We start from the raw sequence: 25,890 nt of genomic DNA, 5'->3' as shown, positions 1-25,890 counted from the left end.
TTACTTGAAGGATCTTTATTGCAAAACAATACGCAATCTATGCAGCTGCAAGAACATATACACTAAAAACAATAAAAGCCATTACAGCTACATGAGTGATAAAAGCGCTAAAATTATCCACCTCCAAACCAAATAGGAGGTGACCTCTAAAACACAGTAATTCCATGAATCTGATAGAAAGGATAAGAGCCAGTGGATAAGTAACATAATTAGGATTAAAATTAAGAAGGCATAGGTTTAAAAATAAAGATCAGGTCATAGCTTTCCAGCAGGTATCTACACGTACAAATGCCCATGTGAAGAAAAATCACTTGACAAGGTCGTCCCATAATCAAAACACATGTGTTGAGCATACATAGAAATGTAACAAAATGTCCAGAAGGATGTGAAATATAACTCTTGTAATCCATCACACGCTCACTACTGATCATTTGGGTTAGGGTTGGCATCGGCGTACTTGGTTAAGTCGAAGGTGAGGACCTTGCTGATCACACAATCACCTTGCTAAAAGGGAAAAAAAAAAAAAGATTTTGGTTGAAAGACCACAGGAGTGTATTAAATCTGCACACTTAAGACGTTTTATAGAAGGAATTATACTGCGTGTTCCAAGTGGAAATCCACTACTGTGTCTGTATTAACCAGGAATAGTTAAATTGAATTGTACATTTAAATTTTAAACGAAAACAGCCAACTTTGAAAATGTATCCACCAAGTTTTTCCAGCTTAGCCATTTTGTCTGAAAAATCACATTTCCATTAAATTTTGCACTGCCATTTTACATTGTATACCTTCTTCGCCAACAAACCCAAATGTTAATTTACCTCTGGGTATACACCAATCAAGCTCTCAGCCTTGGTGTAAAACTCCTCCTTCAGGGAGATGACAATAGCTTGGAAGTTGGTCATGGATTGCTCTTTAATGTAGTTGGCCACCTACAGAAAGAAGATATGGATAGAAAAAGAGTTACATGCAGGAACTGACATGGTGAAGCTGCACCTTTAAATCTTTCCATTTAAAGCTGCCCTTCATATGGATAGATTTTCATGATAAATAAAAATAAGAGTTTTTTTTTAGGATTTGCATTGGAAACACTCAAAAAATACATTTTTTTTTATTCCCCAAGCAGTGTATAGTTTTATGATAAGACTCATTCTATTTTGCATCTGTGCTTAAATATTAAGAGGCTTAGGAAGTGTTAAGCCCAATTTCTCTTGATTGTGCCATCAACTATGTGATTGCTAATCATGTTTTAAATTACTTCTAGTACTGCCCAATTCTGTTATTTTTGCACAGTAAAAAATTCCACTTGGTTCAAGTTTCATTAAATCGTAGATATTTCCTCCACTGGTCCAGAGACCTAGAAAGCCAAATTCGTGCAGTCCATATCTGGTCATTTAGTTACTAACCCAGGTAGTCCTGTAAAAAGCCATGTTATACGGAACCCATCCCTGACACCCTTAAAGCACACCACCAAACTCGGTGAACAAATGGGTACGACCGGAGACACAACTCTGAACAAACCAACCAACCCAGACTGAAACGACAGACCGGAGCTCAGTAGCATCTTTGACGGGACAAGGCGCTCTAACCCCAGCTGAACACATGACCCGAACAGATCCCCACCCCCCCCCCATCCCAAAAGCAACCTCACACTGAGGCAATACAGGTATACACAAATACAGACCCACAATCGACAAAGGGAGAATGCATCGAATCTTGACTGCTAATCATTGTCAAACTGCCAATGTATACCATTGTACTACAATATTCTAAAGCATACCCTGCGACCCCTTCCCCCCCCCCTCCCTCTTCTTTTCTGTATCCCTTCTCCTGAATATTGATAGATAGATATATATATATATATATATATATATAACCGATAAATAAAGAATGATTAAAAAAAACAAAAACGGCCATGTTATAAAGCAGTATACCATTGCTAAATGAACCTAAAGAGAAAAGTTGTGTATTCATTTGCATATTCAGCATGGCATTCTGGGATAATTGTTGAAACAATCTATGGGAGCTGCTGTGTGTGAGGCTTCCCCCCAATATATGTGTATATGGGATTTATAGACCGTACATTTCAGAATTCAATAATGTATTTAAATAATAAAATAAAATAAATACATACTGGCTTTTAATGTAGCCAAGGTAAAAACATGGATCTTTGCTCAAGCACTTACCTTTCCTATGTTTGTATTGTCAAGAGCAGCATCAATTTCATCAAGTACAAAGAAAGGAGAGGGTTTGTAGCTGTGGGTGAAGAAAGAATTGAAAAAAGTAAGCCATTGAAAAAAATAAAAACATTTAAAAAAATAAAAAATAAAATTGGCATAGATCTATTATCATTGACCTATGACAGGATGATGTGAAAGGCTGTTTTAGAATGCTAGTTTAATGTAATACAATAAAGTTCCTGGTGGGAATCACACCAAAAATAATTATTCGTAGAGTGTCTCTTAAACCCTAAAATACATTTATTTCCACAGAGTTAAATCTAACCCCAACCCTGCTTGCTATAAAGTATAAATGCCAGAAGTGATGTCCTGCTTGATTCCCTACACCCGGTATGGCTATCCTTCAGCACTCCATCTACTCTTTATTAAAGAGACACTCCAAGCACCAAAAGAACTTTTTTGTAATGAAGTGATTTGGGGGCATGGATGTTGCCGCTGCAGTCTTTCAAATAAAATCAGTGTAGTGGCTACCAGACAGAGACATGAGTCTTCACAATTATATTAAATGATATACTTTGCAAGTGGACACTGGGCTCTGTGGATGCCCGATGCTTCTCTACACGAAGCACTGAATGCAATGCTTCTCAGAGAAATGATTGAGGTTATTTTGACTTTCTAAATGTTACAACACTACTACACTATTACACTACTACACCACTTCACATTCAATTCTTGACAGGATAAAACTCAGGAGTAACATTGAGCTGGTTACAAAAACACCCACGAAGAAATACATTAAACATAGCAAAAGCATCTTGTTTAACTACTACTAAAGCATACCAATTATATACAGGTTTATAAAACATACGCAAGTCATGTTTCTTTTTCAATATGTAGTTTAACACAAAGCCAAAGTTCATTTTCATATATAAAAAAACAAACCAAACAATTTTTGACTTTATCACCTACCTATGGATAGCAAAGAGAAGGGCAAGAGCGGCCACAGTCTTTTCCCCTCCAGACAAGTTGTCCATGGGTCGAAAACGCTTCCCAGGAGCTACACAGTTATAATTAATGCCATCCAGGTAGGGTTCCTCTGGGTTCTCTGGTCCAAGGAAAGCCTGAGCAAAAGGGACAAAGTGAGGAAGGGAACTGGAAGCAGCTAACTAAGTAGGTTATCAAAAAAAGACTAGCGTGTTACCTGGGCACTGCTATTTCTGGAAAGGGCTTTGTAGATCTCATCTATGTTGGTTGCCACAGACTCAAAACAGGCATTAAACCGGTCAAATCTCTCTTTTTTGGTCTGCTCAAACGCTTGCTTGGCCTTTTTAGCACGTTTACGAGCAGCTTCAAATTCTGCAGCAAAGGATGCACAGTTAAAATCAAATATAAAACCACATAACCAATGTAGATCACTTCTATTTCTTTAAACACTCAAGGACAAAGCCTCAAGATTCAATTCCTGGCCTTAAACCAATAACCTAAGCATAAACTCAGTCCTTGTTCTAATCCTAATCCCAAAGGTTTTGTAGATGGGGTGGAGGCCCATTCAACTACTTGGACAGGCTAGTGCTTTAGAACTGAACAAGATTCTTTAGTTTAGCTCACCATCTGAGGTCTCCTGAAACTTGTCTCGGACACTTTCCAGTTTTTCCATAGCTTTCATGTTGGGAGCAGAGATACGCTGCAAAACACTCTGCTGCTCGTTCAGCTTTTGTTGCAACGAACTCATCTCCTGCTTGATATCATCATCTGCCACTGCATCCTGCCAGGAAAAAAACAGAACAATAATTCAATTTAAATCAAGTTACTGCAAAATGTAAAACCAGTTATTCTCTTCTACGATGTTCTATCACTGCCTGAAGACATCCCCCTCCCAATACTACAAATTCTTCCTTACCATATTCCAAAGTAACCAAGCATAACGCTTGTGTCTTATTTTACTCTGACCCCTCCCTCCCTCTCACCCTCCCCCTCACTCACCATCACCCCCCCTCCCGCTCACCATCACCCCCCCTCCCGCTCACCATCACCCCCCCTCCCGCTCACCATCACCCCCCCTCCCGCTCTCACCATCACCCCCCCTCCCCGCTCTCACCATCACCCCCCCCTCCCCGCTCTCACCATCACCCCCCTCCCCGCTCTCACCATCACCCCCCTCCCCGCTCTCACCATCACCCCCCTCCCCGCTCTCACCATCACCCCCCTCCCCGCTCTCACCATCACCCCCCTCCCCGCTCTCACCATCACCCCCCTCCCCGCTCTCACCATCACCCCCCTCCCCGCTCTCACCATCACCCGCCTCTCCCTCTCACCATCACCCGCCTCTCCCTCTCACCATCACCCGCCTCTCCCTCTCACCATCACCCGCCTCTCCCTCTCACCATCACCCGCCTCTCCCTCTCACCATCACCCGCCTCTCCCTCTCACCATCACCCGCCTCTCCCTCTCACCATCACCCGCCTCTCCCTCTCACCATCACCCGCCTCTCCCTCTCACCATCACCCGCCTCTCCCTCTCACCATCACCCCCCCATACACACAACACACTTCAAGCAGCTACCCCATACACATAGGGTCTCAGACAAAAACGCAAACATGCTGACAGAGACATACATTCACACACAAGGATACTCTGTCAGACACACTCAGGCACATACACAGGTAAACTGTGCATCAATGTGTATATGTGACACTTTTTTGTTAGTGGGGCCTCATGTTTGAGTTTCGCCTAAGGCCTCATAAAGTCTAGAGCCGCCTCTGGGCATCACCAGACACCCCTTCAGGGCCTTGCACACCACATCCCAATTCCATACCTTTCATTGTTGGGAGGTATGTAATTCTCCATAAAATGAATTTGGACTTAAAAAGCCCTAGGAATAGTGTCCTTATTTAGACATATTATGAACCACTTCCCTATCAGGCACCTCTGTTCTTATGAACCAAGTCTTTCCTTCCTCGAATTTCTGTGCAAGCAACATCGATGTCCTCCTCGTGCAGGTCTTTAAACTTACCTTAAAATGCTTTACATTAATCCAAACAATCTTGTATCTGCTAATTCACCATTGCATTTACCCTATTATCCCACATGGGAAAAGACTACACATTCTTATCTGTACTGTCCATTTCCATAGTGTTATCTTGAGGACATAGCTCTCAAATCTTACTGGAATAATGGTGTCTGTCCATCATTCCAGGTTTACCATATACTTTCATTCGCGTTCTTATTCTTTCAAGAGCTTCAGAAGATCTTATCTGCTCACCTTGAGGTCTTCAGACAAGTCACTGTAGTCGATCTCTAGCAAGGCTTCTCGAGCATAGACAGTGGAGCTTCTCTGGGAGCTGCTTACAGATTCCTCTCCTTGGGACCCACCCTAAAATGAGTTAATAAAAAACAATTTAAAACATTCATATATTTTTTACAGCATAGCTACATAATTATGTAAGCTGAATAGCAATGGGAAATGCCAATCATAATACGATAAAAATTACAGAAACTCAATTGGTAATATAGGACTGATGTATAAAACGGGCACTCAACAGTGCAGATTTTCTGGAATCAGACATAATACACCAACTGCTAGTGAACCCTTACAACTAAAGGAAACCTGCGTAGATTGAGAAGTTTGCAATATTTTGTTCCTACCTCCTCTTGGCTGATGTCATCCATAGTTCCTTTAGTCAGTGGCAACTTAATATCCTGCATTTTACAGGCTTGCAGCAAATTATGACGGTCACTGCGTTTCTGCTCCAATTTAGTTTCAATGGCTGTGACTTCCTTTTGAAGGTGGGTCATCTCCCTATAAACAACAGTTAGGCACCATAATTAATATTTTCACGCCAGGCAAACCATTAAAGCCAAACTAGCATATTTCAAATTAAGTGGTATAAAACATCCTAATCTTTCCATCCTGCTATTTAAATCAATAGCAAATGTGTAGATCCCTAGCTTATGATTGTTAATGTGCAAAAAGACAAGATATTTAACAAAATATATTCAAAAACACACCGCCCCCTCCCAAAAAAAGTGAATGACTGCAAACTGAAAATCGAATTGCAAAATTCAAGCTAAAATAGCAAAGCTGTGACTATAAGAGATGAAGTTTTGCAAATCAGAGCTGTGTGTCTAAAAGTTGCTATATCGGTTGTGTATACCAGGCGTAAGCAACCTTTGGTACTCCAGATGTTGCGGACTACATCTCCCCTGATGCGTTGCCAGCATTGTGGTGTAAGTCCATTATGGGAGATTTCGTCTACAACATGTTAAAAGTTTGTGTATCACAAAGTATGGTCAAAAAAAAAAAAACACAACTATAGAAGCAATCAAATTATTGGAGACACTACTGTACGGATAAGTGACCCTGCAACAGATACTCAAAGCACATATCTTGGTAAATACATCCATGAGTAGCTATGTTGATATGCATTTCAATTCATATACTGACTTGTTGGCCCCGCCAAGCTTCTTGCGGATCTCTTCCATGTTGTGGTTCTTATCGTTTACTTCTGACTTTTTGGCAAGATGCTGGTTCTTCAGGTCCTGCAGCTGGGCCATTGTTTCATCAATGATCTTCATATGTCTCTGCTCTTCCTAAAAACAAACAGGAACACCAAGAATTGTAAGAGGGACTAAAGCACAGAAAAAAGTAAGACTGGGATTAGGGCAAAAACCTCCCATGTCCCGTCTCTTAACACCTGAAGTTCACCTGGACTGGGTAATAGTGAGTAACCCAAAAATATGCAGTGGCAGAAAAGTTAAATAATCCCAATAATATCTTTCTTAGAAACTGACCAATAGGATAAGATCCCAGTTCAATCCAAACAAGGTCTTTAAAAATAAAAATCTTTATTAAGATCTCTTTAAAATACTGAAGGGAGACATACAAAATAGGGATAAAACAATGAATATACCCAAAGAAAAAAGAAAAGGGGGGAGGATACTATATCTATATACCTCCAGCTATGTTTGTACAAAATGTATCCAGTAAAGCAACTCTTTATTAAATAAAACTATTGGGAAAGAAATGGACACAGATTGCAAATAGGGCTGCAGAACACAAATAGTTCACTAAACAGTGAAGTGTATGGTCATAGAGCAACTATTAACAAAAGGAAACGACCAAAAGCAAATACAAAGTAGGATATATAAGGGCAACGCGGATATTGCTTATATCCTGAAGATATTATAAAGTGAAGTTGCCAAGAAATGTACTTCTGCACTTCAATAATCACTCATAGCAATTAAAGTACCATGAATAATGCAGGAACATTACCCCTCAAACAGCCTAAAAATAGGCACCTCTTATAGCTAAGGGGGAGGAGTGTAACTAATCCTGCAGAGCAATACAGTCTCATAGATATTAAATCCCTTACCACTGATCCCTACGTCTCCTAAAAAACACCTTTACTGGGATCTACCGGTGAGGCAAGACCTCACCACACTACTCTCACCAACAGAGGGGCAGCAAGAGACTGAAGCGGAGGCGCAGCAATCGTACCTGGAACCCACGCAGACTCCAGAGGGGTATGGACTTGGGCAATACTAAAAGCTGGGTCCGTGGAGAACTGGTGTTGGCTCTAATCTCAGACTGGAGATTGTGTGGCTACCCGCATGGGCCTACTAGACGTGCACTGGGAAGCATTCCTGAAGTATGGGCACTGCTCTTACCCAAATTGAGCATAGGATGACGGCTCTGTATTACTGTGATATTAGCATTTCTTGCTTACACTAGATTTTCCGCCCTGCAGCTTTCCTGTGTTCTCATTTACACTAGTCACATTTTCAGTTAGTATATCCTGATTTCTCTGCTTTCATCCCAATTCTCTATTGACATATTCATCAGCATGTTAAAGTATGTTATTACGTAAAATCTGACGAGAATACTTAGCCTGTTTATTTACTTAAAAACATTTAATTTTGTAAACATTTTTTAAAAGGAGGCTGATCTGCATAGGTGTATAATTTTATGCAATCTGATATTCTTATGCTGTGTATTCTTGCTATACTACCCTTTTCCATTTTCTGTAGCGTATGAATCACATGCCTCAATAAAAAAAGAATTTAAAAAGCTACTCTAGAGTACATTTTAAAGTTCCGACTTTATCCCACAAATCCCTGCACATCACGACATTATGGCCAGAACAGTGGTGTGTGGAAGTTCTAGTTCAAGTTATGAGAGTTGTTAACTGAACTACAATTCCCAGAAATCTCTGCCATGCTTCCTGCTGAAAGGACAAAAAGGCAGTTATGATTCAATGGTGTAACCAGCCAGAAAGAAATATTTTAAAATGGAGGGAAGGGAGATGTGACAGGGTGCAGGTTAGGATGCAAAATGTTGGAAAACGTTCTTTTTGCTTGACTTTCAGAGAAGTAATTCTCTAAAACAATTTAATGCTATAGCACATAAATAATTACAAATTAACTGAGTGTGACCCCCATCAAATCCCCCCAGCTACGTGCATATTCACAATTACCTTTTTAAGTTTCTCGATTTCATTTTCATCTTTTTTCACAGATTGCTCCCAAGTTTGGACTTTCCCTTGGTCTTCCTTTAGCTGGTTCTTTTCGTAGTCCAGCTGAATCCCCAGACGGGTCTTCTGGTTTTCAAACTCCAGCCTACAGAGAAAGATCTACATGAGCTAACGAAGTCCATAAAGAAATAAAGCAATCTTACAGCGGAAGTACCAGTTTTCCATAAATTACACCACTGAATACAAAACTGAAAATCACCTGTAAGTTGTGTTAACTGTTTATCAACTAATGCTCCGTTTTATGTACATTAAAGGGAAATTGACGAATATAATGCGTGAGGATGCCGAACGTCAAAAAACGGGTACGACTCTGCTCTCACTGCAGAAGCACAATCTAGTGGCTGTCAGTGTAACAGCTTCAATGCCAGACATTAAAGGGATTCTCCAGTGCCAGGAATATATCCATCCCAAGTTAAAACCCCTTCAGTGACTTGCCGATGTCCCTCGGCGCTGGGTCAGGCTCCACCTACGATCCTGTCCCGCCGTCAGACCTAACGCGCATGCGTGACTGGCGGCAGAGGGGACCTAATGCGCATGCGCGTCAATGGGCACGCACGCGCATTAGACCTCACCATAGGAAAGCATTATATAATGCTTTCCTATGGGGATTTTGACGACGCTGGAGGTACTCACATAGCGTGAAGACGTCCAGCGTCGTTTTAAAACACGTGTTCTATCAACATGGAACTCTCTTCTAGTGGCTGTCTAGTAGACAGCCACTAGAGGAGGACTGAACCCTGCAATGTAAATATTGCAGTTTATGAAGGGTTAAGGGTAGTGGGAGTTGGAGTCTCCCTTTAACAAACAAAACTTTATTTAAAAAAAAAAGCACAAAACAAATACAATAATGCTAACAAATAAACAAATACAATAATGCCCATACAATAATGCTAACATCCCACAACAAGTCTTTTTATTAAACTGCTGTGTATGTAAACTCTAACTGAATATCATCTCTCAATCCCATTAGACAGTTCACACTGTTTGGTTTAGTTTTTGTTTCCTTTGCTTTTTGTTATGCTTACATGAATCCTTATTGCAAGTAGGCATAGCAAACATACCATTACTGTAAGTTTGTTTCCGTAGGGCCCCGCTGTATATTTGTAAAGCGCAGTGGAATAGGTTAATAATAACGTACAAATAACAACGTCGCCTAAGGAAAAATGGGCAGCAAAGTAAATACCTCTTCTTAGCAATCTCATTCTGTCTCTTCACCTTCTCCTCCTCGAACTCTCGGATGTTACGAACTCCAATCTCACGGCAAAACTCCTCAAACACCTCATCCTCCACCTAGAAATCACAGATTTATATAGCGATTAAATGGAGACATGTAATATTGCTTCTGGTAACCAACACAGGGTTCCAGAGACCATTATACAACAACATTCACTCCTTACCTGGTTCATCTTCTCCTTAAGGTCCTTCATCTCCCGCTCACGGCTCTGTATTATTCGCTTGATATCGTTGATCCGTGGGTTGAAATTGGCTAGCTCACTTTCAAGCTTGGACTTTTCCTACATGAGTAAAAAAGAAAAAAGTGACAGTACGAGCCATTAGATCAACAGGACGTTTTAAAGAGAGTTTATGTTTTTTTTAACTTTTTATCTGGAACTCTTATCACAAGCGTTTTTAAAATTATTACTCATGGTCTAACTTTCTAATCACAAGAGAAAATAGTCCTGTGCCTGCTATAACCACGTAAATAACCAGTAGCAGGTACCTGGAGGTTCATGGCCAAGTGGCGTGTCTTGGTCTGCTCCAAGTCACTCTGGGAATATTTAAGTCTCATCTGCAAACCGTGAGCCTGGGACTGGACCTGCCGTAACTCAGCTTCCTTGCGCTTGGCTTTCATTTGTTCCTGTAAAAATAACAATCCAAAATTAACAAAAACTAATGGAGGTTTCTTGTACTGGGAAGATCAATTAGAAGTTATCTTTTAAATACACCAACCACAGAGTCGAACCTACCTTTAATTCCTCTGTTAAACGTTCCTTTTTTTCCTTAAGTTTATCCACAGCTTTTTCATCCCATCGCCTGGCTTTGGCTTTCAAGTCACTAGCACCTCCAGATATCACACCAGACTTCTGGAACAAGGTGCCGTCTAGGGCCACAGTCTGTGAAAAAGAGAAACCATTACAATGTGCTGATAGTAGATTGCATAGTACACAATCAGTACATTTCATTCAGAAGTGCTAATATATATATATATATATATATATATATATATATATATTTTTTATTTTTTTTTTGCAATCTCTCTTTTGTTGAGAATTAAGATGCATGTGTTACAGAAAAAATAAATGGAATTAAATCAGATGTACACAAAAAAATTGAAAATAAAAAAGGTATCAAAGCAGCAAAGAATATATTTCTAGAGAGGACAGCCTCATTTTTCGTTAAAATAGCATAATAGGAAAATAAACATGCTAGGCAGGTACGTCAATTCTACACACTAATACATAACTTGAATATTAAAGGTATAGTTGTTTTGTCAAAGAGATTAAAAAGTATGAGTGCTGAGCTAGCAAGAGGAAAAACATAAGTGCCAGTCATAAGCATGATGTTAACTTAAGAAACTGTCGTGGAGTATCAGTAGATACCACTGGGCATGAAAAAAAAAAAAAGTAAAAAAATAAGTGTACCAGATAAGCAGTAATTAAAAAAGGAAAATGGCATTGCATCATGGAGTGTTTAAAACAGAACAATTTCTTGTTTAAATCTGCTTTACAAAGGGACAGTAAAATGTGCCAAGATATCCCACAGTGAAGTACAATACAATAAAAAATACACACTTGCCCTATGGTTTCAGAACTGCAAATGCTCACCTTGTGTCTCTGGTGTCCCCCAAAAGCAATCCTTCGAGCATCTTCCACATTATCACATACGAGAGCATTCCCGCAAGCATACTGCAGAGCTTTCTTGATATGCGGGGGCTCGTACCGGATTACATCAATTACTAGTTTTGCTCCTTTCAATTCACGCAATTTTTCATCTGTAGGCTTTACCTGTGAACGTAAAAAAAAAAAAAAATTTATTAAATATACTTTATGCATTTAAACAACACCAGGTAATTTTTTATTTATTTTTTAAAACAGTGCAACTGTGGGGGGCGGAGCCAAGCCAGCACACAGAACGGACGTGCAGAGAGAGAGCTCCGTACTAATAAGCCCAAAAACGGCAGCAAACCAGTCGATAAATCGCCGATACACAGACCAGCACCCCCAAACTGCAATGGGAAAACGGGCAAAGAAAATTAAAGCAGGCCTGGCCACGGGATCCCGAAATATCGGAGACTACATGCAGGGAGGCCTCCCGCGCATGGCGCCCAAAATGGCGGACCCACAAGCTGAAATCACGTTGTCCGAGGAAGAACTCTCTCTGGACGCATTGGATGAGATCCCCCAAACCGGGGGCCTGCATGCGGAGTCCTCGGATGAGGAGAACAACATCCCAGCTACAAAAGGAGATATTAAATCTTTACTCCGAGATATCCGCAAGATGTTCCAGGCGGACCTAACAATACTGAGAGAAGATATGCTCTCAATCACAGGGCGAATAAAGGCTGCAGAGGAGACATCCAACCACCTCAAAGCCGAGCAAAGCACACTTACTGCAGAGCAGAAACGGCTAGCAGACTCACAAGCCACCATATGTCCCTGAGAATGACTGAATTTGAAGACCGCAGCCGCAGCAAAAACATAAAGATTAAAGGCATACCTACCACGATAGAGAAAACAGAACTGCCACAATATATAAGACGTCTGCTTCAGCAACTACTTCCCCACAGGAAGGCTAAAAGCATCCTGGTGGACAATATTTACAGAGTCCGCAGACAGGGCAGACTGCCCCAGCAACCACAAAGCGATGTCATAATGCAGCTTGTCACATACTTGGACAAAGCGGCAATCATGACAGCGGTCAGGAACTCGCCCTCCCTGTCCTTCGAGCAACACACACTGTCATTTTACAATGACTTATCAAAGCCCACCATGCTCTGGCGGCAAACAATGCGCCCTGTTACCAGTGTGCTGAGACAGAAGAAGATCCCATATCGCTGGGGCACACCACGCTCCCTTCAGGTCACTGTGGAGGGAACAATGCACAAGCTACACTCCCCAACGGAGGGCCAACTGCTCCTGACCCAGCGGGGCATCACAACGCAGACGGAACATAGGAAGGGCAGCCCCAGGAGACAACAATGGGATGTGAACAACATCACCCCGTTTGAGCCAAGAAGAGGCTCCCACCCATCTACAAATGACCCAGGGGACTAAACTCAAAGGACTACCGCTACCTGGCCTTGCAGAGGCACGGGACATTCACCCAAGTTACACACCTTCCCCGACCGTGGTCGGGTCCAAATCCCGGTTTGAACTACTCTGCACTAATCTAGTTAACGTTTTAAAATGTCAGTTACCGTTAAACCGTTAAAATGTCTGTATGCATAAATTATTTCACCCACAGAACTCAGCCCGAGCATTACCTGCGCAGAACGCGTACCATCCGTGGCTAGACCGCAAGCCTGGCAACAGCACATACCAGCAAGCCAACATATATGCCAGCTCCCAACCAACTCACACCCCCTCCATGCCCACCACATGTCTGCTTACACCCACACGACAGTAGGGATGACACCCAGACGAAACATAGGAGGACCTAGCCAGAGGCGACACGCAGTTCAGCAGCGAGGACAGTGCGCTCCGCACACAAGAGCGCTGGCCACCTTAAGCACTCACACAACCCCAAGCCATTTTTCACCAGGCACCCACCTCCTGCATACTAACCCAGAGCCTCAGTAGATACCTGCGCACGCACTAACAACTACCCAGGCCGAGGGAGCACTTAGCTTTACCAGGGGACGACCCCCCGAGCAACATGTTAAGCCCCAGAGGGATTAGCTCACACACCACAACACAATAGCAAAACCCAACTCATGCAAACTAACTGCATATACACTATTGTGCTGCTGTAAACATACTTATGAAAGTTGAATATGCATGTTTTTGTTACCATACTTAGCATTTAAAAAAAAAAGTGGATAACAAGATTACTGTACCTCTTTTTGCATGTACATATCCACAAATAAAATAAAGAATTAAAAAAAAAAAAAAAAAAAAAAGAGGGTAACCAGGCTAAAAAAAAAAAATAATAATTGGCCTGAAATTACATTAAAGCAAAATACAATACAATAAAAAAAAAAAAAAAAAAAAGTGCAACTGTAACAATAAAACAGCAGTATTGCAGATCATATGTTAAAAATGGAACCTGCGGGTTAATACAAATTGTGACAGTTCTTCACCATATTAAGCGCCATGTATATATATATATATATATATATATATATTTTTTAAAGGATGTGGGGACACTTTCCCATGATGATCTGAGCACGGGCACGTGATATTGGGCATCTGTAGAGAATGCTGTAAAAACACAGGTGCTAATGAAAATTCTTCCACTATGTTGAATTCAGCACTGTATGGTTAATTTTATTTGAGTTGTATACTTGAGCGGTGCCTGGACAGCTAGACATACTGTATTGTATGTACTGTAAATAGAAAGGTAATGAAAACATGTTGCAGTTTGAGTGGGGAAAATTTAAAAAAAATATAGGAAAAATAAAATATAGAGATAGATAGGAGGCATAATAAAAAGGGGTGAATGGGGTGAAATTAAAGTTTGCTTTTTTAAGTTGATACAAAATTTAGAGCAAAGACAAAGATTACAAATGCATTTCGATCAATACTTCTGTACATGTACGCATGCATAGATCAATACAACTTCAGGGCAGCAATTTGTCAACTATAGCTACGTGTCCCCCATTAAAAGAGAAGAGTATGCAAAATGCATAAGCAAAGCTTAAAAGCCACTCACAAGAGCAGTAAAGACACCATTAACTAACAGTGAAAACATTGTAAATCTACTCTGTACATGATTAAGGAGCATGCATTAATTTCAAAGGGAAAGCATGACACATGGGAATAGGCAACCTTTAGCACTCCAGATGTTGTAGACTACATCCCCCATAAGGCTTTTACACCCATAATGAAGGCAAAGCATCATGGGAGGTGTAGTCCAAAACATCTGTAGTGCCGAAGGTTGCCTATACCTGGTTTAAGTCATTACCAACCGGGCACTCTGTATGCATCACAAAAACAGTATTTGACTGAAAAGGGGGACACACAATCAATTATCAGATGTTTAACTTCGACAGAGGTTTACATAGACTAGGAAAGTGCAAGAGGGGAAGCCTTTCCTGTTTTTTTGTGGTATCCACATATAAACCATTGCACAAATCTTTCGAAGGAATTAGTCTTGCTTTTCCACCCTTTTTGTTCCGATTTATTGTAATTTTTTTTGTTTTTCTGTGCTGGATTGCAGGTTTTTTTACCTTTTTGTCATGCATTAAACAACACATGGGAGTGTTAGAACTGACGAAAACTATGCTGTATTGCCGCTTATAAAGGTGAAGATTTTAACCCCTTAAGGACACATGACGTGTGACGTGTCATGATTCCCTTTTATTCCAGAAGTTTGGTCCTTAAGGGGTTAAAGCCAGCATGTTGGCACATCCTTCGAGAGATAAACAACAGGATTTAATATGAATCAAATCACGTTCCGTGGTGCGGGGATAGTTCAAGCACACTGTGGTCAGTAAAAAGGAATATAAAAACCAAAGCTACCTCCAGATAATCAAGAGGGAGGAAAGTTTCCGGCTCGCCTCGTTGCTCCTTGATGTACTGGATACAATCTCTTCCTGTTTTCTCCGAATCGACAATAATGGCATCCATATTTTTTCCAAGCACCTTGGTGACTGCAATCTGATATTTCTTCTGTGTAGGCTGGCAGAGGTCAATCAAGCGCCCATACTGGTGAAAGAAGAGTAACATGCATGAAAATGATTTGATTTGCATGCAGTAGATCACTTAACCCAACATCTAAACCAGGCCTACAACATCTTAATCAAGTGATCTCTTGATAAAATAAAAACTACCACGATCCCTTGCCATCACACATATAATGGCAATAAATTTTACTTTAATAAGCAGCCGGTGAGAATCAGGCTGTGTACACAACCTAAGCCATCAACAAACAAGTTTTGTAATAATTTTATACTTTATCATTATTGTTGTTTTACACAACAAACTCAAAACATGAATTGATTAGCGTGTCCGCTTTAAAACATAAATTGATTAGAGTGTCCACTTTTTAAGGTGATACAAGCCTAAAATATTTACAGGGACAATTTTCATTAAGGAATTTTATATCTAACTATCTATATCTAGACATTGATACATAAAGGACATACCGTATATACTCGAGTATAAGCCGAGTTTTTCAGCACATTTTTTGTGCTGAAAAACCCCAACTCGGCTTATACTCGAGTCAATAGTCTGTATTATGGCAATTTGCATTGCCATAATACAGACTGGGGCTGTGGGGGCTGTGAGAGAGCGTTACTTGCCTCTCCTGCAGCTCCTGTCAGCTCTCTCCTCCTCCGCGCCGGTCCGTTCAGCACCTCGGTCAGCTCCCAGTGTAAGTCTCGCGAGAGCCGTGGCTCTCGCGAGACTTACTCTGGGAGCTGACAGAAGAGCTGACCGGACGGCGCGGAGGAGGAGAGAGCTGACAGGAGCTGCAGGACAGGTAAGTTACAGCTCTGCCAGCCCCCCTCTCCCCCCACTGAACTACCAATGCTGGACCACCAGGGAAGGAGAGCCCCCCTCCCTGCCATGGATCAAGCAGGGAGGGGGGATGAAAAAAAAAATTATAATAATAATACAATATTAAAAATAATAATAAAAAAAAATAATATAAAAAAAAATAAAATAATAATAATATTATAACAAAACATTATCAAAATAATAATAAAATAACAATCAAAATGCCCACCCCCCACCAACACATACACAAACACACTCTGCATCACACACTCACACTGCATTCATATACACACACACTGCACACACTCACACACACACTGCACTCACACACACACACACTGCACTCACACACACACACACTGCACTCACACACACACACACTGCACTCACACACACACACACTGCACTCACACACACACACACTGCACTCACACACACACACACTGCACTCACACACACACACACTGCACTCACACACACACACACTGCACTCACACACACACACACTGCACTCACACACACACACACTGCACTCACACACACACACACTGCACTCACACACACACACACTGCACTCATACACACACTGCACTCATACACACACTGCACTCATACACACACTGCACTCATACACACACTGCACTCATACACACACTGCACTCATACACACACTGCACTCATACACACACTGCACTCATACACACACTGCACTCATACACACACACTGCATTCATTATATACACACACTGTAAATAAATATTCAATTAATAGAATTTTTTTAGGATCTAATTTTATTTAGAAATTTACCAGTAGCTGCTGCATTTCCCGCCCTAGTCTTATACTCGAGTCAATACGTTTTCCCAGTTTTTTGGGGTAGAATTAGGGGCCTCGGCTTATATTCGGGTCGGCTTATACTCGAGTATATACGGTAATTAAATATTGCAACTATATTTAAAAGTTTAGTTTGCTTACATTAATGTCACTTGGTATTGAACAAGTTCTCCTATTTTCAATAATATTTTGTCTCCTAAATTAAAGTATTGTAACTTTGTATTTACTACAGAAAACATGAGATATTTGTATATGAAGACTTCATTTGACTATTAATGGTTTTCACGTACAGCTTTCCATGGAGGTTCTAGACACATTTTGGGAACTCACCACTGATCCAGGATACAGTCTCTTGATGCTCTCCATGATCTCTGCCTTGCGCTGCTGCCGACTGCTTTCCTGACGGTCGATCCTGGCATCACCCAGCTGCTCCATAACCTGATTCAGCTCCTTGTTTATTTCATCGATTCTTCTTTTGGCCATCTCCACCTCATCAGTCAAGGTCTCTTCCAGGTTCTTCTGCTCCTCCAGTGACTGCCTATACAGTGGTAAAGAAAATGTGATATTAGATAAGGGATAAGTGTATGCAGGAACCTGCACACCTGATTCTAAATAGCAGTAAATGGCAAAGGCGCTGCAAGGAAATAATCACATACTTGCTAGTGGCAATGTACTCCTCCAATTTTTCAATTCTCTTCTGGTTCTCTTCTATTTCACGCAGCTTTTGCTTGATTTTTGCCTGTATAATGGAACAAGAAACACCACCACTAATGTTCAAAATCTTGTGCGGTTAGCTAAACACATATCTAACATACATTTAGTTATTTTTCATTCACCACTCTGAAAAACACAGCATATATTCTTTACAGGTGCAATTAAGAATTTAGGGCCATTGTTGATCTAAATAGATGAACTATGTATAAGAATGTTTTCTCTCCTTTTATCCAAAATAGATTAACATTTCGGCTTTTTTTATTTTTATTTTATTTTTATCATTTTCACATAGTTCACAGAAAAGAAAATAAGCATTACTTCAACATAAATTAAACATACAAATAATGAATAACACGCAACTGGGGAAATCCATAATAATCCCAGTAACAGACATATCATCATTAGGTACACTTCTTCAGAACATGCATAAGGTAGAGACCCCCCCCCTTTGGGTGTAGTAATTTGACTGTACACATCATTAAAGCCATAATAGGGGCAGTCAAAAATCTGCCCAGGAGTAATGCGAGAATGTGCCCTCAGTTTAAAGAAAAGGGGTACGGGAGAAAGGGAGGGGGTGGACTCACTCACTCACTCAGAACTAGGCATGTGAATGCATACATACCTCGGTTTCTACTTTTTTTCTCTCTTCCAGATCAAGGCGATCTTGGTCAGCCTTTTGGTCCCGGTTAAATTTCTCCAGCTCTTGGGCAAGAGTGGCTGCCCTTTTGCTCGCTTCTTCTTTCAGGCGATGATATTGTTTAACCTGTCAATAAGAAAGCAACAGGATCAGTTCTGTCAACTGGAAATTAAATATGGTGTCCCGCTTTCAAGTCAATTTTGCTCTTTCAAGTTTAGTGTTCTCTTAAAAATTACCTGATTTTCTTCTAGGGTGAGATCGCGACCTTGGCTCTGGCTCTCCTCCTCCATTCTTTCCTCAAATTCCTGTCTGGCCTTATCTACAGATTTCACCTCTTTCTCCAACTCGTCCATATCTGCCTTGCGCTTTTTGTATTGCTTCTGAGCATTTTGCATGGACTTCTTTGCAGTCTCTAGCTTCTTAATTTTGTGTGAAGTGTTTTCTTTGGCTTTAATATACTGAGGACGCTTCTGGTTCAGGTCTGCATCTTTTTCCCTGCAAAGGGGGATGGGGGGAGGGAAATAGATAAAAGGCCATTGACCATTTTTCTCCATCAGCATATTATTTTATTTTCTAACGTAAGAACAGAACAGAATAAACAGTTCCGAAACAATGTTAATATTACATTAGCGAATACTGCAGTGCACTGAACTGAAGAGGTTTGCTCATAGATTAGGAGCGATATTTCCTCTGTATGGAGGCTTAACCAAATTGGCGCCCCCACACCCTTGCATACACATATGCACCATATGCCACAATATATATACCCAAAAGAGGACAGTAAATACCCAGGATTCTTAATAATATGTTTACCTACCCCTTATATTAAAACAAAAATATTTTTGTGAGGCCTAAAAAATCTACTTAAATATAGGTAGACAAATTTCTACCCTGGACCTGGGAGTCTCCTTCTTAGCACCCTGTTAAAGGAACACAAGCATTTCAAATGTTAAAGTGTTATACTATTTAGATTATGCATCCACCCAACCCTCAAAGTACTATTCTTACACTGGTTAACACCCCTCTCCCCTGGCTAGGATCATCATTACTGATCATCTAAGCCAATCAAATGCTTCAGCATAAGTGCGCATGAAACCTACAAGATACATTGGCTCAATGAACCTCTATTGGAACTGTTTGGAATCTCCATACAGAGCCAACATGCAGAGCATTATTCTTACAAATATTGCAGGACCACAACAAGAAGCCTCTGTGTGCAAAACCACACAAGCTTTAAATATTAGAAAAACTGGAGCACTAACCAGTCTTACAAAAAAATACATACCCAAATAATCTAAAGCCTACTAAACCAAAAGCGCAACTCCATTTTTTTCTATTACCAATCACTTGGGCAACTAACAAGACTGCAAAGAATGGAGAATCCAATGCAGAGGATAGCAATTTAAAAGAATGTGACATTTTATTGCATTGCATTTATTTTGGGCGAGTGGGAGTAGAAACCAAATATTTATGTGCCACTCACTTGATCTCTTTCTCAATGGATTGCTGTTCACGCATCAGTTTGCCCAGTTCCTTCTTCTTTTCCTTCAGCTCCTCCTCCACCTTGTCCATGTGTTTTTTGTCCTTATCAATGTCTTTGTTTTTCGTGCCTAGCTCCTTATTCAGCTTCTCAATTTCAGATTCGTTGTGGTAAAGCTTAAAAAGCTGCATCTGGATCTGAGCGCGAGCTACCTCATCCTTCAGCCGTTGGTACCTTTCCGCCTGCATACAACAAAACATGGGATTACAGATTCTGATCCACCGATTTATAGATACAGTATGAGGTTTTATGGTTTCTGTTTTGTTTGTTTGTTGGTGTGTTTGATTTTCTTCCCCAGTATTATTCAGTAGTTCACATACCTACTGCCTGGTAAAATGCATAGACTGTCTTTTCATTAGATAATCTCTAAAAGACAGATCATCAACCAGAAATGTACATCATGGGGCTTGAAGTTTTTTTATTCTAGCACTCTATTCCTCATAGCTTCCTTAATTATTTACCAGCACATACATCTAAACAGTCATTTCTCACATAGCTGTCTCTGTGCTTTCCCTCTTAATAGAGACAATCCTCAAAAACTTTACTACAAACCTCTTCCTTCTCCTGCTTGGCCTCCTTTCTCTCAGCAGCAATGTTTTTCTTGCGGTGATAATTAAACTGTGTGTCTTCTTCTGCCTTCACCATCTCCTTCTTGCGCTTATCGTACTCCTGTGCCAGCTCCCCAGATCGGCTTATCTCTTCAAACAATGCCGTACGCTCTTTGGGGTTTTTCATTGCAATGGACTCCACAGCTCCCTGAGTAAGACACAATATTAACCCACCTTTAGAGTGATGTTCTATGTAGAATAATAATTGTGGCATTTAGGAGAAATTCCTCTACTGAAATTGTCACCAATGCAGAATGAGATCACAACACAACAAACTGAAAGCACTTATAGGAAAGCTACAAAAGATTACAGAAGAAATGCTAACAATTTCAATAGTAGTAATCTGTGAACTTTAAACGTGTTTGCATACCTGGAACACCAGAAAGTTCCTTGCTTTAATAAGGATCCCCAGCTTCTCTAATTCTTCACTGTATTCTGCCAGTTGGACTACTTTCTTGTTGATTTTATATTCAGATGACCCACCTAGTAGATAATAAAAAAAGCACAAGCAGGATTAAGAAGGAAAAATACACCAACATTATCAACTGTATGAAAGTTTTAAAAAGCGAATAGCATCCGGATTATCAAACGTATAATATATTACTCTCCAAAATCATGTTTATTCTTGATATCGTAATTAAGATCCTCTTAACACCCATTTTTTGCTGCTGTTGTTTTTAGTCTATAATGTAGTTGCAAAATCTGCTGATATATATGTAAATCCATGCTGTTGACAAATAATTGCATTTCAAATTATGATCCGGTGTAAAATTGGAAATTAAAAAAAAAAAAAAAAAATTAACAACGCCTGATTAACAACGAAGATTTTGTTTTGGAATTCAGTTATCCCCGGTTATGCCACACTCTTACCCACAATAACTCTTGAGAAGATTCTCTCCTCGCCACTATCCTCCGCATACACCATGCTAACAAATGCACGGTTTGCGGCAGGTTTCCCCACAGGAGCTCCATGGATGAGATCTCGTAATGTCTTTACTCTTAGGTTGCTGGTTTTCTCCCCCAGGACAAAGCTGATAGCATCCATAAGATTCGACTTTCCTGTGGATTAAGAGGTGGTTGGAAAGCTTCAGTAAAATAAATATAAGCAATCAGAGCAAACATGAATATTATGCACATCGTGTGCTTATTAAAAAAAAAAAAAAAAACAGCAAATTGTAGTGAACAGAAACTAAAACGTAAAATAAAAGCAAAATAGTTGCAAATTTTTCCAAATTACGCCATTTTTGACTACATTTTGGAATTTAGTCTAAATTCATGACAATTCTTTATTCAGGAAATTAAAGGGACGATAAAGCAATTGGGCTTGTTGATGCTTTGTGTGTGAACTGTGTCCTCTTTTTCATTTTACAAAAGGGACAGATTTCAACAGAATTTGGCACTTGTATAAATTAACCTTGTTATATCCACCTGGCTGTCAGACCACCGACCCTGTTACTTTCTAAGAGGATCAAGCAGAGAGAGTACTTTGTCTCAGCAATAGAAATTAGACAAATTTAAGCTTTATTTTTAAGTAACACTGGTTTTGGGTTGGATGAATCCTTAAAAAAAAAAAAGAATGTATTGAGAAGAATGTGTTGAGAAACCACTTATTTTGGCTCAACAGCATAAAAAGATGTGTTTTAGGGGGACGGGGGGCTGAACCGCATGGTGGCCAGACGCATTCTGTGAGAACTCCTGCAGGATTCTTGTACTTAATGCCTAGCACTCACATCCTGCACAATTTGTGACTACCCAATCTCTGGAACCACACGTGGTGGCCAAATGTGGCTTCGTTGAAGGTCTGCCACTGCATTTACCGAAGGTATTGGAGAGGCCTAGTAGAAATACCGGGCAGGTGAAGCGGTCACTCTCACGACCTGGTGTTATCCCGGTCCCCACTGAAATTAACCCCTAACTCTAACGCTCAGATGCCAACTCATACAGTAGCCCAGACAGCACCTAGCTATCCCAAGATGGCAGAATCACATCGTGAGCACAAGCTGACGTCTGCAGAGGCTGGAGGAGATTTTTGACCGCTTTAATTAAGCAATAGCAGCTTGGATAGCACCGGATCTAGGCATAAAATAGGAGCCCAGGAAGGTGAATGAGACACCCTCAGGCAAAGCACTTGGTATACCCAAGTTCGTGCTACAAAGACGCGGCCCTTTGATCAGGCCTGGAGCTGGAGGGTTGGCCCGGCTCGCTCCTATCTTGCCACTTGCCCCAAGGACTAACCCGAGACTGCCCACTGCCTCTCAAACCAGGGAATTTGCTGAAGTTGTACCCGCTGGTGGCCTGCACACATTATTACTTACCTAGTGATACAAACCTTCACTCTTCTAAATCACATCCTAGTGGTTTCACTCACAAGATATAGTTGACTACCTAGCTTGTTACTTAAATAAGATACTGGATTTGTTCAGACAGCCTCATGTCTACGTTACCCCTGACATATCTTAATATTTCCTGTTCACTGCTGTGACATGAAGACATTAGTTTTAAGCTTGTTTATTCTCATTAACAAAATATTTTCGATGCCACACAAACTGTTATACTATGCCTTATGATCTGCTTGCACCAGCTTTTGTAGCAGTGCAACCCTGCTTTTTTAACCTATGCACGAATAAAACTATTTAAAAAAAACAATAGATGTGTTTTAAAGGTTGAAATCGATGGACTTTATTATGGACGATTATTTATTCAAACTAGATTAGTATGGAACTATGCAACTTAAAATGCATGTACTCTTTATTGGGTTTAAAGCACGATCTATTGTTATTATAAATAAATGAAAAGACTGGGACAAGTACAGAAGATAATAAAGTCAAAGTCCTCATGTACACAACTGTGGAAAAATGTGTGAGATAAGTATACGATCACATTTATCCAGCTAATACACTTGACAACCGACTCGAATTGAAATTGATTACCCATAAAGCATTATACATATATTTGAACTAGCTATATATTTTTGCACCAGTTATAGTACAAATTACATAGAATGGACATGATTACACATGGTTAAAAGCACACCCACAATGCACATTGTGATCCTTGCTACTTCCCAAGTTAAAGGTACACTCCATTGCCCAAAATGTAAAAAAATAAAAATCACTGTTTAGAGGATATACCGCCAATGAAAGCATTCAAATTGTGTATTTTTTCATTGGAAGAATATCTAAAAACTGCTTGCAAAAGCTGCAGATCTCATCCTTTGCCTTAAACCTTTGCAAATCTTCCTCTTCTTCCTCAGCCCAGACTTCCTGTGGCTGTCCAATCACAGACTTCCCAATGCAGCTCAATGGGAAGTCTTTGCAAGACAGGTGCTCCAGGCAATTGCCTGGTCTCTTGAGTTTTGCCTTTTCAGTCCATTTACATTGGATGTAAGACAAGTGTGATCCACAATGCTGAGCTTATGTTGTTTTTTTTTTTTAACTTTACTTGCTGTTTAAACTGCACATATTTGGCACTATTGTATTTCCCAGTAGATGAAAATCATCATGGGGTACCAGCTCTATTTTTTTTTTTTTGGGGGGGGGGGGGGGGGGGGGGAGAGGAAAGGATGTAAGGTCACTTCTCTGAAAGTGACAGTTCAACTTTAAATGATGTTTCTTTTGTTTGTGTTTTTCTGAGCAGATTCAAATGCCTGCTCTACATTGAATATATTAACATGTAAACAGATTTGGGTCAGTTGCAACCTGGAGTGTCTTTTAAAACAAGGACTGTGTTCTGCAAAACATTTCATGTAAGAAATCTATCCCTACATCACTTCCAGGTCACATTACTAGGAAGGGTTTTGTCTTTTTGCAGGAGGTTTCTGTATTGTGTTTACTTGTAGCACCATTGTAACTTATAAAATGTGACATTGTGTTTGTAAACAATGTGTGACTATTCACAACTGAATACACTAAACGAGGCGTAGGCGACTTTCAGCACTCCATATGTGGATTACATCTCCCCTAACGCTTTTCCAAAATAAATTACCGCCAGGTAGATTACACCCTATATACCAGGTATAGGCAACCTTTGGTACTCCAGATGTTGAGGACAAAATCTCCCCTGGTGCTTTGCCAGCATTATGTCTGCACAAGCATTTAGGACAAGGATAGGCAACCTTCGGCACTCCAGATGTTGTGGACTACATCCCCCATAATGCTCCTACACCCATAACGCTGGCAAAGCATCATGGGAGGTGTAGTCCAAAACATCTGGAGGGCCGAAAGTTGCCTATGCCTGATTTAGGGAAATCTAGTCCAGAACATCTGGAATGCCAAAAGTTGCCAACCGCCTGCCGTATATAAACCCTTTGGCACTCCATATGCTGTGGACTACATCTCCCATGATGCTTTGCCAGCATTATGGCTGTAAGAGCATTATGGGAGATGTAGTCCACAACATCTGGAGTGCCAGAGGGTGCCTGCCCATGACCTTTGCTACTGCTGGCTAAACTGTGGCTACAGTGGACTACGTTTCCCATGATGCACGGCTAGCTTGATGTTTGGCTGGACAGTAAGCCCAGGGAGGGTACATTGCCCTGGATGTGGCAGCCCTTGGCCGCCTTACTCACCGGATCCATTGGGCCCGATGATGGCCGTGAACCTGCGGAATGGCCCGATGATCTGACGTCCCTTGTACGACTTAAAGTTCTCGATCTCGATGAGTTTGAGGAAGCCCATGGCGGAGTGTCATGTGACGTAACCCGGTGGCCGTCACTCGGTAAGCACCTCCTACTTCACCGCCCGACGAGGAAACGGGACACGGGGCCCAAAAACCGCCAATTCCCCACTACGAACCCAACCTGTGCGCGCTTAGTTGTGACGTCACCGAGTGTTGTTTTTTTTTTTTTTCCTCCCCGGAAGCTTGGGGCGCTGCGCGCCGCGACGTACGACGTGCTCACGCATTAGAAGCGTGTCGACACCAAGGTGGAACGGCGCCATTTTGTTGGTTACACTTTTTTCCTCCCCTTTATAACATGAACTGCGAATTCTAAAATGATAGCAGCAAAGAAGGGTGAATGGAATGTGTCGACACCAAGGAGGAACGGTGCCATTTTGTTGGTTACAATCCCCCCCCCCTCATTATAATATAAACTGCGACTGATTAAAATAGTGCCAGCAAAGTTTTCATTTCATTCTCCCTATTCATGATGTCACTCAGTGAGAATACATCACCACTGCTATATGTTCTATATA

The 25,890-nt window shown here is 40.8% G+C and overlaps 1 protein-coding gene across 1 annotated transcript; it reads right to left on the bottom strand.

Moving 5' to 3' along the window:
* SMC1A (structural maintenance of chromosomes 1A) lies at positions 1-25,522 on the bottom strand. Its single transcript, XM_063432505.1, has 25 exons — positions 25,266-25,522; positions 21,569-21,757; positions 21,069-21,181; positions 20,643-20,846; positions 20,034-20,272; positions 18,787-19,045; positions 18,536-18,676; positions 17,856-17,938; positions 17,530-17,737; positions 15,391-15,576; positions 11,536-11,715; positions 10,678-10,824; positions 10,431-10,568; positions 10,108-10,224; positions 9,894-10,000; positions 8,654-8,795; positions 6,625-6,770; positions 5,826-5,979; positions 5,443-5,553; positions 3,789-3,945; positions 3,382-3,536; positions 3,150-3,301; positions 2,187-2,256; positions 822-932; positions 1-504 (listed from the first exon to the last, which is right to left on the bottom strand). The coding sequence occupies exons 1-25, from the start codon at positions 25,372-25,374 to the stop codon at positions 421-423; spliced, it is 3,702 nt and encodes a 1,233-aa protein (XP_063288575.1). The 5' UTR covers positions 25,375-25,522; the 3' UTR covers positions 1-420.
* Positions 25,523-25,890: the final 368 nt, after the last annotated feature.

Source organism: Pelobates fuscus, chromosome 9 (genome assembly GCF_036172605.1).
Source record: "Pelobates fuscus isolate aPelFus1 chromosome 9, aPelFus1.pri, whole genome shotgun sequence".
Lineage (NCBI taxonomy): Eukaryota > Metazoa > Chordata > Amphibia > Anura > Pelobatidae > Pelobates > Pelobates fuscus.
This window is presented reverse-complemented; position numbering and strand designations above follow the sequence as displayed.